Here is a 13,992-nt window from a genome sequence, read left to right as displayed (position 1 = left end):
TATATTAAAGCTCTCCTGCTTTTATTTTTCCTGTCAGTCCTTCTATTTAGCCTGCTTGGGGCTGGAGGGAGGCTTGGCACGACAGAGGTGCAATTACTATTTACAGTGAGAAACCCTCAGAGCTTATTCAGTGCAGTTTATAAAATTATGAGCACTGAGAAACATGATATCTTGAGCAACAGGATGGAGAAAAACATATCTTCCATAACTGTAAAAGATTGGACAACAACAGCCAACTCTGATCTATGTGACCACTCTTTTATTAAGCTCGTGCAGCTTGTTAATAAAATTAGTGTCTGTTTACTGTTACCAAGGAAAGAAAACTTGAGTGTTGCTCTAAGGGTATAGGAATTATGTAGCAGTGGGCGGAAGTGAATGCCAGATAGCTGTCACACAGTTAAAAGTGATTAAGTTGTGTTCTTGGAGGCAGAGCAGGGCTTGCAGGCAAGTCACAATACTGCTCAACTTCGACCAGGGTTTTCCTTTCTTTTAATCACAGGCTGAAGTGTGAGAAAACATAAAACAGAAACTTTCGGTCAGCACAGGAAACGAAGGTCTTCACCTCAGTGTTTCCAAACGCCGCACGACGTAAATGAACATCTGAAGTTTTAAAATTCACTAAAGTGTGAAGCTGGCTGACTGACATGAAGGAGTTCGGCTAACTTGCCATCACAGGTCTCTGTCATTAAACAGTCTGCGGTTCAACCGCAGCGACGGTGTCGCCACAAATAACCGGCTTCGCTGTGGATAACAGCGTATTTACTAATATTTGTACAAAACAGCTGGTAACATACCGCTGAGCATCACAAGCTCTCGTTTGTTCTACAACAAAGCTGTATCCGTCCTGTGCGAGTCGAGCGTTGATGTCGTCACATTAGTGCGACGGCAGCGGATTGTAGTCCTTCACCTGAATCCTCCCCGCTCTCTCGAGCGCTGCACGTTATTTATTTTTTATGATAACTACGGAAGTAACGATTAAAATGCTTTTTTAGAATTAATATATACATTCTGATATATGATATCAAAAAGAATGAATGAGAACGAGAAAGTAGAGAAGTACCAGGTGCAAGAACAGCTGGAGCGGATGTGAAAAGTCCACAGTCACCTTTCTTCCCCATTCTGATGCTCGCTTTAAACTTAAGCAGATTGTGTTGACCATGTCTGCATGTCTAAATGCGTACAGTTGCTGCTATGTGACTGGCTAATTCAATAATTAGTATCAGGCAGATGAAACTGTATACCTAATAAAGTTGCCAGTGTGTGTAATTTTACTTCCTGTTCAGTTTTAGCTTCAGTTAAATTGCAACCTGGGGATACTCTTCAATGTAATTATTGCATTTATTTGTTTCTTTATTTTTTTGTCTACTTCTAAACATTTAGTTTTATTTAGTCCCCTATTTGTTCTATTTTTATTTTATTTTGAGACAAAGGACGCCAAAAAAAAAGCTAAGACTCTTAACAGGAACCTTAAAAAAACAAAAACAAACTTTAAATAGTCTACTTATTAGTAATACATGTATTTTTGCATTTTAATTCAGTTATATTAAAATGTGATTGGACACAGTGGTGACATATATTAATTTTTATTCAGGTTCTTCAACAGCATTGCAAGTATGACAATTGGAAGAAAAAGATCTACATTAAAACAAAAAATATGTACGAACATAAAGGATAACCATGAAACATTAACTCCGTCTCAGTGGGTGTATCCCATGAATACATCTTACAGCGCTAATGTGGCACACGTTTTAAAAATAGGTATACATTTTTATCAATGCTCACAGCTGATGCATACTGCATAGCTATCATTTTATTTAGCCACCCCACAAAAAAAACAACAACAACAACAACAACAACAAAACAAATCACCCAGCAGCTAATAAATAAGATATGTACCTAGAAACAAATATTTCCATGAGCATTAATCACATTGACAAACATGTACACCCATTTTTTGAAACTCCAGGCGCATTTACATCACTGCAATACAGAATGACCTGCAACATAACATCATTTAGATGAAATGTTTCATGATGTCACATAAAATCAAGTTGTCACAATTTAATATTCCAAGCAGTAATAAAATTTCTTCACTGGAATGTGTTCTCACATACTGAGTAAACATAATTTGCAAAGTAAATCCGTGTGGAGTGACTTTTTACATTATTGCATTTCTGCTGAAGTTCCTCACCTACTCCTCACTCACAGTAAATACATAAGGAATTGAATTTGGCACTGTGTGTATTGCAGGAAGCGCGGTCTACTTACAGAGAGCAACTGAAACTGTTGGAACATACGCTGAGATTGTACAGTAAACTCAGTCACTGAATCCCACCAACTGAATAATATACTTCCAATTAGTATCATTATTGCTGTTATTTTATCTAAAAATACATTTCCATAAAATACAACGCAAAATAGTTTTAACAACTTTGTAAACATCTTGTTATTATCTGAAGTAATATTTCAAATATATCCACAATGCACACTTTATGTGTATTCCACGTGTGTTTTAGAGCCTTAAAAGCCTTTCTGTCGCCTATGAAACTCTTAATAAGTTAAACTTTTCTGTTAGCTACATATCCAGGTACATGGCTGGCCTCAACTGTTAACACATGAATCTGTACCTATTTTTCCAGTGCACAAAAATCCATCTACACTCACTGCTCACACTGGAACATGTCATGCATAAGACGCCCAGAGTGGAATTTCAGAGGCCCTTTAGCACATAACAGAATCATTTATCATCACTGAGTACAAAGTGACTTCAGTATGGCACCAAAAGCTTCTAATCTAAACACAATCTAAATAAACACACATTCGTTCAGACATTCACATACATCTATATACATGTACATACACAGAACACGAGGATTATTGGCACACACACACACACACACACACACACACACACACACACACACACACACCAGGCCTGGGATTAGTAAGGACCTAAGAGAGCTAGTTTACTGACCCAGAGGAAGTGTTTGCAGCATTTTGAGGACTTGAAGTTATCCAAAAATGGAAATTAACACAGCAACTGAAGATTTTACAGTGAAATGCTCAATAAGCTACACTTTGCCGGTGATTCCCACCCCACCATCCATTTTTGTATGTGCTCACTCGCCTTTCCCTCCTCTGACAAACAGCCTGACATCATAAAAGTGAACACGCAGCCAACATTAATACACATTGCCAGATCACTGAGAAACCGCGAGTCTTCCATTGTTGACACGGCGTACTGCTCCTGCTGTTCCTTTTCTTGTCCCCCCCTCTCTTCTTTCATCTTATCTTCTCTTTTTCTCTCACTTGTGTGACAGCCTCCTCATCCTGTCTGAAGCACTCAGGAGTTTTCCTCCTGAGTTCTGCGGAAACTTAGACGTTTGAAGGAATCCCTGCGAGAAGACAGCGGACGAGGGAGGGGAAACAGAAACAAAAGATAATGAATGATTATGAGGAAGAAGAGGTGGAACAGTCATGGTGAGTAGGCGAAGGTGTGTAGATGTAAGGTAATCATTTACTTCCCACAACCTAAAAACACCCTGAATCTTAACCATAAATTTCTACCAGATAACAGCGAGAGCAGCAGATATTTTTTCCACAACACCAACTAGCTAGTGTTCTTTTACCGAGGCTCGGGTGTTAGACACTGTCACATATAAGATAATTACATGAAAGATATAACAGTTATCACAACTTGTAATATTTTTTTCCCTCTCTTTTTAAAAACTATGGAGATAAATCGATGCATCTGTGGTTACGTGTATAGCAGTAAACAAAACCAGCAACAACACGGTTATATTTATATATTCTAGTTTAATAGCTTCCTAATATTAAGTAACCCTACTGAAATCATATCCACATTGTATCTAAAAATAAATAGAAATTGCCAGTTATAATTAAAGGCAAAACCAAAATGCATTAATGCATTCTTTCAAACGGGGGTGACTCTTCTGGTTGCAAAAAAAAAAAAAAACCCCGATCGTGACCCATGCTGCTCGCTTCATATTTGACCCGTGGAACCCCTTTTGGGTGGAGTGCATCATCTCAGTGGTTAGTGTTGTAGTAAAACAGGTGATAAACAGTTTGACTGTGATTAATAATGCTACAGTCATACTGGGAAACAGTGGTTGGAGACCCCAACAGTTTCAATTTAATTGCAACGAACGCAGTTTTGTTCACTGCAGTCACCGTGCAACCATCGATTTTTCCTAGTTACAAAGAAGGTTGTGGCCTTACAGTATTTTCACTGTAATGTGACTAAGCCACAAGACTCTATTGTTTGAGCATGAAGTGTCCTTGGTTTGTCAGTCAAAGCCATCCTCACTCATGATGTCTGATTTAGAAAAAACGTAATCAATTCATTCTCTCTTCCCCTTTGGTTCAGTGATGACACAGCCTGATAAAATGATCAATGTGTGTTTCTCACCTCCGTTTCCCTTGTCAAAGCCGTCTGGTGCGGTGGCTCTGTTTACCTGTTCTCCAGCCGAGGCCTGATGATGGGTTTATAGAGTTCGGGAATCTTCCTCTCGAGCATTGGCCTTAGGTTCTCTCTCAGGCGGTTGTAGTTCTTCTTCAGCTCCTGCTGGTACTCCTTCTGATCTGATGCAATCAGGTGCTTATTCTTCTCCACTGCTTCACCGCACCTGCAGGACAGAAAGTGACATGTAAGTTCATTGGCTGTAATGAAAAAAAGAATCGAGTTTTCCCCTCAAGCTTTTTGTTTTTTTTAATTATTATCATCATTATACAGTAACCTCAAGAAGAGCTTCAAAAATATGAAACGAAACAATCTTTTTACAAGTCACTGTGCTTGTGTATGCTAAGCACCGTCCTGTAACTGCTTGGCCAGAATTTGAATCCTTTGCAAACCAGAACTCTAAATAAGCTCAAATTTATACTCTACTGCAGGGACCACCTATTTGGCTTTGTCAAGTAACGCTGCTAGAATGTGAGCTACGATGCAAACGATCCAGAAGTCTGATTTAAATCACAGTAGCAGCAGAAGCAAGAACTCTAAACCCCTCTTTTCTCATGTGCCGGGAAGGGGACAATGTTCTGTTATAATGGGGGGGGGGGGGAAACAATGGGTCTAAGTTGAAGTGCAAGTAGAGGGCAAGTCTGGGTTGCACCCACAGTACTCTATCATGATATGTATAATGGCCAACATACAGGGCAGTCTGCAGGAAATCAAGGGAAGGGGATGATTGCAAACACATGTTTATCTTTTAGCCTTTAATGAAGTTAATATGGAAGCTGCAATGTCGTGTAACAGTATACAGTAAATAAGCAGGGTAATGAGCATTAATGACAGTTCACAAGAGTGCAGGATTTTCTGGTGGTGTATAGCTCTTTATCTGAATGCTTGGCTTATTTAGACAGCTCTTCAGATGAGCATTTGGCATCTTCATTTTGTTTTATGATTTGCAAAGTGAGCGCCGTTTGTGAAAAAAAAAAAAAAAGGAAAAAAGAAAATATGCTTGGCTGTTTAGGTTTCTGAATTGAAAACAAAAAACAAAAAAACAAAACAAAACAAGAAAAACCTATGGGCTTCTTTAACCATTACTGCGTGTACAGGATCTAAATCTATAAATGCAGGATGGGACTAGACAGCAACAACACCAGAGCATGTGGCAGAGTGGGACATCAGCAAATCCAGGAAACAACAAATCCCCCGAAACCTCTCTTTAAATTTTTAGCTCCACAGAACTCATTTAAAAATACTTTGAAGTTCATGTAGCTACATAATACAACACTAAATATTACAAGATGACCAGCTTAGAAAAATAATGCTTTCCTAAGTGGATTTATTAGAATGCCACTGCTGAGAAAATTGGCGTTCCGTGAGTCCTGTTTACCTGGATTTAGGAAAGAAAATAAACCTTTCTGAAATTACAGCAAATCTGTTTGTAACATTTAAGGCAGGTGGAAAGTAATATGAAGGTTACAAAATGAAAGACACCATTTTTTGGAAGCAAACAACAAATAACCATGAGATGAAAGCAAACAAACTCAAGCACACGCACCAATACTTTGCAACGTGCAGATATGACACAATCTCGGCACAAAATTATCATGACTCACTGCAGCGTGTAGGGCATGATGGTTCAAATTATGTCGTGATCATTGAAAATATTTTAAAACTATTGGTGATAATGAATCTAGAGTTAGCTAGAAGAATAACAGCTTAGTGGAAATAGTCTCAATATGTAAATAATATATAATTATTCACATTACTCCTACTTCTTTGCTTCATTTAAACTGTGATCTGGTTGGAAATGTAGTTGTGATTATCACTTCAGTCTCTTCATCTTGACTGACAGGCTGTTTCTGTACAGCTGTGTACTGTATCTATTCTTATTGTATTCTAATTTTTGCGTCATAACTTTTGCACTGTCCACTTCCTGCTGTGACAAAACAAATTTCCCACGTGTGGGACTAATAAAGGTTATCTTATCTTATCTTATCTTAGGATATCTCTCACTCTCGCTTCTTTGTAGCGCACTTTTATCTTCCTACGCAGGCAACAATAGAGGCATATAGATCCTGGAGAAGACTTTCACTCTTTCCAAGTCACATCTCACAAATACATTCCATTTCCTACTAAGAAAATCTCTTTGACATGTTGTTATATACTTCAATCTCTTGAGTCAGTGCCCATTGTTCACCACCATTTATTCACCCTTTGTCACTAGGTGGTGATTCTTTGATAGCGTCTTACCTCATTATAAATTCTTTGAAACACAGGCGCAGTTTGTTGTGGTGACGGAAGAGCTTTGGGTCCGCTGGGATCTCATTCAAGAAGACCTGGGCCACCTCCAACGGGCCCTACAAACAGGGGGCGGAGATACAAGGCAATCAGCAAAAACAAAGAAGCAGAGAGATGAAGAAAGAGAAAGCAAAGAGGGGCTGGAGGAAGGAAAGAGAGGAAGCGTTTTGACAGCAAGTGAACAAAGGAGGAATAAGAAAGCCCCTCATTCATACTGGGGGAAATGACCAACTACCTGAATGGCTAAACGCAGCTAAGAGCTACGATTCTGAACTGAAAACACGAGGAAGCCATCAGGAAAGGAGCTGCTGTGATTACCTCCTGTATAGCTAATGTCACTGCTAACCCTGCATACATTCTCCATTTGGCTCCCATTTGCCCAGTATGAGATCTTGTTATCCTAACTTATATTCATCATAAAACCGCAGCGCGCTCGCACAGTATCTGCAGTTAAACAGCTCTGATTAGAATCATAAATGCACTGGGCCCGGGCCTCAGCCCTGGGTCTGAGCTGCCGACCCGCACACAGAAACCCGGCCTCTTGTACTGATTACAGTCAAGAGTTATATGTTTACTGAGCTGCAGAGCATTAGCGTTATGTATACAACCATCAGGTTGGAGCAAGGGACCTGTCAGATTAGACACTGGAAGATAAAGAGTAAGGCGAGCAGAGACGCTAGAGCTTGCTTCGTCATTACACCGACATTCACCATGCTGGCAGGACCTGGAAGCTATCAGATCAAAGAGACCTCCGGTGCAGCACGCCATGCAGCGGATACATGAAAGGAAGAGGGGCCCTGAATTTACGTTTTAACTAAATCAGGAGAAAAGCAAAGGAAGGATTAGGGTTGCGGATGGGGTGAGGGCTTTGATGTGTGATCACTGCCATGTCTCCCACCTGCACTCCTTGACTACAATGGAAACTGTAAATGTGGTAGCATAAATAGGAGGTAAATCACTCTGTTATTTTCCCCATCACATTATGCATGATAGAAAGTGTCATTTAAGAAGAACAGCTGTCATTTGGTTAAGCGCAATCATTTCTGCTATAACAGGAGAAGACACACAGTAGTGCAAAATGGCATCGCTGCCTTTATTTACCGAACGGCCCCAAATGCTCATTACCTGGTTAACAGTGGCTCCCACAGAGCCCTGTAGCAGCATCTGTAACATCTTAGCATCGGGTTGTTCTCTGTGTGTGGCAACCGCGAGCTCTCTGGTCTTCTTCTGCATGTCCTCTATGGCCACCTCGATAGGCGTCAAGTCAAACTGGAAATACAAGACGAGTAAATATAGCCAACGGGTATTGCTGCAGCTGTGATAGCTGCTGTTATAGCTGCTAGGTGTTCCACACCAGGTGTATTCAGCACTTACCTCCTCTTTCTGAATGACATTGATGCGGGTCTTGACATAGGGGAAAGCATGCATGGTGGTGAGGATGGTCTTTCTCTTGTACTGTTCATTGAGTTCACCCCGAGGTCGCCCACTCTTGGTGAAGGGTGTGGTGTACATGAAGCGCCGCAGGTTAAAGTTCTTTTCAAAGTTTGTCAGTCGGTCTTTCATCTCATAGTCGTCAAAGAAGGGTTCCACATAAGTGATCTGGATATACGCCTAGAGAGGAATGGTAGTGTTTTCTTAAGTTATTATTCATGAAAATAGCATCTTATCGTGATTAAGGAAAGTGTGCCTTTAGCTGCGTTTTATTGTCTGTTTTTATATCTAATAAAGTAAACTCTGGTATGTGTCCAAAGAATCCATAATTTCTCGCTGATAGTCTACGTGCAGTGCATTCTGGTTGCATTGTGCTGCTGTTTAAAACACAGGGAATTGAGTTCCCACTTGTCATTTGCATAAATTTGGGCCAGTTTATGCAAATCAGATCTGTCCAGCTTGAGTCGATGCCTCTGAAAACTCCAGATGAATCTTTAATCTACACATTGTTGATCTCAAATGAAGACAATTCAACAACTGACTGGCTTTTCTAGGACCTCGAACGTTTTCAGTGTTTGTAATTCCTTGAACTATTTTAATAACATAAGAGAAAGGTTGCAAATGAGCAGTCATGCTAGTTTCCGGGCTGCTTGGCTGCAGGAGAGGAAACTGTCCTTCATCTATCACGACGCTTTCTGTCTCGCCTAGCAATTTTAGAAAGTGGAGCAAACCCTCGAGTGCAGAAACGCTGCTATAGACATACCACTGCAGTTTTAGAGTTTTGGAGAAACAATATTGTAGAAATACACAGTGCAGTGTCCTTACAGGTGTCACAACTACAAGCCTGGCAAAAAATGCCCTCAGGGGAGATTTTTGCTACTAAAATTAGTATTTGATCATTTAGAGATTAACATTTACCAGTTGATTGTTTGGCATAACAGTTACTCACCTTATTGGGGTTGAGCTGTTTTCTGTCCACTGGCGTAGAGTCCTTAATCATCACCAGTGTGTCATCTCCAAAGCACTGACTGTAGAAGTTCTAGGAGTGCAAGAAATTGTGTCGTTAATATACAGTACAGTTCATAATATATGGTCTTTAAAAAGTGCAGAATCATTTTTACTCAAATACAAATTGCGATTGGTGGCTACTCCTTAAAGAATAAAAAGCATTAAAAGAACACTTGAAAGCATGAAATACACTAAACGTGAACTGATTCACTAATTTGACTCAAGTGCAGCTGACAATGCATCCACTACTTTCTTTTTTTTCCTCTTTTCACCTTTTAGCATGCAAATGATAGCTTTCAGGCGCTCTAAATGTCATCAAAACTGAAGTACAATTTGTGAATCTTTCACTCTGTCGTTCTGCTCACTTAAAGCCTCAAGCGTCAGATCTCACCAGTCCAGCCAGGCACCATATCCTTTATTTCATACCTACACATGCACACATTTTCCTCTTACATACCTCCAGCCTGTGTGATATCTCAGGCAGATGTGTGATCCCAGGCTCTTTGTAGATGAATTCCCGTTCATCCAGATCACCAAACTTGGCCCCATAAAAGCCCACTCGGAAATAAGTTCCAAACATCCTCTTATGTCCCTGGAGGGAAGAAAACACACTCAAATAAATACTAATCAGATATTTCTGTTGTGTCAATTATCCTTTGTGGATTTTTTAAATTATAAAGAAGACTTTGAAGGTTTTATTAAAAGCCAAAAATAAATTTGCAGCAGTTTTTTGTTTTCAAGGATGTTTAAAACACATATTTAAATACTGAATAAGAACATGTACCAAAATGATTTTTAAAATGTTTTATCTACAGCATCTTACGATCTTTCTTATTTTCACTTTAACTAAATAAATGACACAGCACCTCCTCTGTCATTACCTTCTGAATGATGTTATCAAAGGCTCTCTGAAGTTTGTCATGTGTTGATGCCAGTTTTCTGAAATCTCTATGTGCCTCTAGGATTGGTATGATGATCTTGTAGACCTCATTTACTGCCTCATAGAGACCACCCTGATGGGAAAGACAGCCATAGCTGCTGTTTAGCACAGAGTATAGTATATTTTAAGAAAATATAAACATTTATTGTTAAAGTGCAAAGATTTTCTCTGTTTCAGTTATACAGCATCCTTAAAGGCTGGCTTTTTTTTTTTAGCATTAACAAAGTAGATATTTACCGCTTAAAAAAACAAAACACATTAATAATACTAATTTTATAAAGTAATTACTCCAACCTTGATAAAAAATCATTACAGGTTTTTTATGTTAGCACAAATACTAGTGCAGTTTTATGGTCTCACATTGCTGAAGAGCTCAGCAGCCTGTTCCAGCAATCCCACCAGGCCGCTCTCCGTGAAGTAGCGACCTGAGCACACCCCATCCTCATCCGGGGACAGGATGTCGTCCGACACCGCAGACTCCTCCAGCACATTGGGGGAGATATTCTGAGGAGAAGATCCGTCAGCTAATCACTCATTTAATCACATGATCAATAACACGGCTTAAAATAAGATGTCCTGCGGTGAGAAATGGAACTCGTTTAATGACCATCCAATCAGTGGCTTGCTGCAGGTTAGACTGTCCTGAGCACAGAGGCCTTGTGTATAACACAGCTCATCAATAACATAATCAACTTTGTGACTGTTATAACTGTTTGTTTTCAGATGAGGGAAACAGGCTGTTCCCATCTTCCCACGGGAGCACATTTGCTTTTTTATTCTCCTCTTCATCTTCAAAGACACAGCGTTAAGCAGATATACCAGGGGATCATATTTACATGTTGACGTTATGAGTGTACAGCTCCCCCCTCTGGACACACACAACCAAATATGGAAGCAATCCACGGGGAGATGTGAGATTTTCTTGCTGTGCACTTGAAGGTTTGCCTTCATTCAACAGAACAACCAACAGCCATAATAAACAAATGAAGACTGCTTATTTTATGTTCCTGTGTTTCAGTCCTAAAAACTTATTATCTCCTTGTTATTTCTGTATGTATATGTTTGTGTGGTCTACCTGAAAGGTGACACTGCCAACAGGCAGGTACTTGTGATCCTCCAGCATGCTGAGGTACTCAGCCACCAGGGCGGCAGCGTGCACCAGACACATTGCAGACTCCGTGTAACACTTCCTGTTGTTGTGCTTCTCTGCCATGTTCTGCAGCCAGGTCAGGCGGAGGTCAGGAGACGTCTGGTAGCCTTTCGCTATCCTGGAGAGATATGGGAGTGGGAGAAGGGATCATTTTCCCCCCTAATTCATCTGGTAAAAGCCTATCTGAGATCAAAATCTCCGTATCAGAAAACCGTCACATGCTGGACAAACAAGTGCAAAAGTGGTAGTTAATGATATGGGCTCACTGCAGATAAGGTTCTGCATAAACTGTGTATTTTAATGACTGCATTTATGTCAAAATATTTTGAAATCAAATAGAGAAAAAGAAAAGTTGGAAATGAATGTACTGTATGAAAATAATGACTTTTGTGTAATACACTACATAAAAGGAGATCAAATAATAGTCTTAAGCAATATCAGTTTAACTGTGGCACAGATATAAATAAATGCCAATGTGTGAAAGACAAATTTCTCAAAATAAAATGTGAGCATGAGAGTGAGCACAGCAACATTAGTGGGTTATTGTGTTTTATGGGGAACATGAACGCTGAACACAATTTCCTGTTTTTGAGAAGAACAGAAAATTATCGACTAAACAGAAGAAGACTAAATCTAAAACACTGTTTATTTATTTATTTATTTATTTATTTATGTTTGCAAATCACCCTACAAAATTTACAAATTAATTCAAGCATCTGGTGACCACATGTTTTGCTCATCAATGACCTATGTGTGCTAGAAAGCTTGGAGGTATATGTGTAAAGCTAGCAGGTCAGTCTGTAAAGCTATGAGAGACTCGCCATGTGACCGAGACCAAAAACTAAATAGAAAGGTGCATGATAAATGACCATAGGTGACAGCGAAGCACGCTGAAGTGCCAAAATAACCAAAAGCACATACATGACCTCTGTCTCAGTGTTTCCCCTTCGTGTTCTCTCACACGCATGCACGCTCGGACACACATACTGTTTGCATTTGCATATACACAAAGCCAGATCAGAAGACTAAACTGCTACCACATGGTTACCATAGCGAGGGCAGCAAATAGAGGCAAAACATCCAGGCCACAGAGAAATAGGAAACAGTGGTGAAACACAGAGAAAAGCCACAGAGTGATGAGAAAATGATGATAGAGTAGGATGCAAAGAGGAAGACACTGAAGACAGACAGAAACCAAGTGAATGCCTTTTACACCAGATGCTTTTGGTTTCTTACCTGTACATGAGGTCCATGAGCATTTCAGGATCTTCCTGAAACTCCCTCATCTTCACTGTGTCGGATAAAATACTGTTCAGGTTTCTTAGAAGCTCATCCACCTGTAAAAAGAAAAAAAAAAACCCAGACATACATCGAAAAGCAGGCTTAAGGTTATGAATCAAAATCAGTAATGCAACTGCTCAACTGTGTGACTGTGCGTATAACTTTATACCTGGGAGGGAAGCTGAGTATTCTGCATCTCAGTGTCCTCCTCTGCATAGGCCAGGATGGTGCGCAGAGAGCGTCTTAAGTACTCCTCCTGGAAGTCTGAAGACTTGCCCACCAGCGAGGCCAGAGACATGGTGACCTGCATCTTGACTCTCGAGAAATTCTGACAGAAGAGACCGCAGTGAATATGTGTTTAACGCTTTGCACTGTTTGTAAGTGTATACTGGATTTCCACAGACCAGAATATTAAACCTTTTTTCTCCATAGTTATTCTATAGCATGCAGGGGAAGTACTGGTGACAAAACAGAACAGAACATAACAGGAACTGCAAGATTACATTTTGCCTTCAAGTTGCATGGAAAAAATAAACCGCTAACATTTTTTACAACAGTTAAGAAGGAAACGCCATTTCTGGCTGCTCCCTTACTCACAAGAGGTCACCGCAGGAGGTAGGTGGATTTTTTTTTTGTTTTTGTAAACACCGGTTGCCCTTCCTGAAGCAACCCCTAAGGGATATGCGTCTCCTCCTGGGACTAAACGGGGATTTTTTGCTTGTGTAAACCACTACACTGTAATACCTAATAATATGCAGTTTGTCTTTGGAAACATTTTCTTGTTATCACCATTTAATAGCACAATGAGTGAGCTACAGCACATATTTTGCTATGCGCTTGGAAAGAATTAATAGTCCCCATTAGCAAGCATGAGCAAATACTGATTGCACAAAAGTCTCCCTGTTTCCCCCCCGCTCCCCTCCCTATCCTATCCTCGTCTCTCCATCCTTCACACTACCTGTCCAAGAAAACAGGTGTGACAAACACCCTTCCATCTTCTGCAGAGAGGACCGTGTGTATGTGTGAGAGAGAATGTGGTCGTGTATGTGTGAAGTCCCATCTATCTCCAGCATGACCAGCTAAGCGGGAAATGATCTCCCATTAGCAGAGACATAATCACCCATGGATCATCTCTACGGCCCCATTCTGTTCAACTGAGCATGGAGCCAGAGCCTAACCACCCATCACTGCCCTCTAACTCAGTGTGTGCATGTGTGTGCGTATGAGAGAAAAGTACGGAGAAGTAGCCTAAATGATAGCTTAAGTCAACAAATAACCCTCTTTGTCCTTCTTTGTAATTGTATTTCTCATCTGCCCCCTTTTCCTCTTGTTCTAATTTTAACCTCTCCATAAATGGGCCGGTTTTAGCAACATTTATCTGTTTTGTGAGGGGGAAAAGGCTGCAGTTGTCTT

General features: G+C 40.2%; 2 protein-coding genes across 2 annotated transcripts in view; both read right to left on the bottom strand.

Moving 5' to 3' along the window:
* aopep (aminopeptidase O (putative)) overlaps positions 1-857 on the bottom strand; it is an 89,199-nt gene extending 88,342 nt beyond the window's left edge. The window contains exon 1 of the mRNA XM_085367378.1: positions 795-857. The gene's annotated coding sequence lies outside the window, so the exon portion shown is untranslated. The remainder of the gene's footprint in view (positions 1-794) is intronic.
* Positions 858-1,783: 926 nt separating this feature from the next.
* The window catches only part of dock8 (dedicator of cytokinesis 8), a 55,247-nt gene continuing 43,038 nt past the window's right edge, over positions 1,784-13,992 (bottom strand). Inside the window, exons 37-48 of the mRNA XM_085367377.1 lie at positions 12,749-12,907; positions 12,535-12,635; positions 11,224-11,416; positions 10,509-10,652; positions 10,090-10,221; positions 9,666-9,800; positions 9,150-9,239; positions 8,144-8,380; positions 7,895-8,038; positions 6,722-6,828; positions 4,476-4,646; positions 1,784-3,395 (exon numbers count right to left, since the gene is read on the bottom strand). Of these exons, the coding sequence (XP_085223503.1) occupies positions 3,344-3,395; positions 4,476-4,646; positions 6,722-6,828; positions 7,895-8,038; positions 8,144-8,380; positions 9,150-9,239; positions 9,666-9,800; positions 10,090-10,221; positions 10,509-10,652; positions 11,224-11,416; positions 12,535-12,635; positions 12,749-12,907 (1,665 nt within the window). The 3' untranslated portion in view covers positions 1,784-3,343. The remainder of the gene's footprint in view (positions 3,396-4,475; positions 4,647-6,721; positions 6,829-7,894; positions 8,039-8,143; positions 8,381-9,149; positions 9,240-9,665; positions 9,801-10,089; positions 10,222-10,508; positions 10,653-11,223; positions 11,417-12,534; positions 12,636-12,748; positions 12,908-13,992) is intronic.

Source organism: Diplotaxodon limnothrissa, linkage group LG12, assembly GCF_057381915.1.
Source record: "Diplotaxodon limnothrissa isolate DT_005_m linkage group LG12, D_limnothrissa_male_GT1.1, whole genome shotgun sequence".
In the NCBI taxonomy this organism is placed as follows: domain Eukaryota; kingdom Metazoa; phylum Chordata; class Actinopteri; order Cichliformes; family Cichlidae; genus Diplotaxodon; species Diplotaxodon limnothrissa.
Note: the sequence above shows the minus strand (reverse complement) of the source record. Positions and strands in the feature narration are given on the sequence as shown.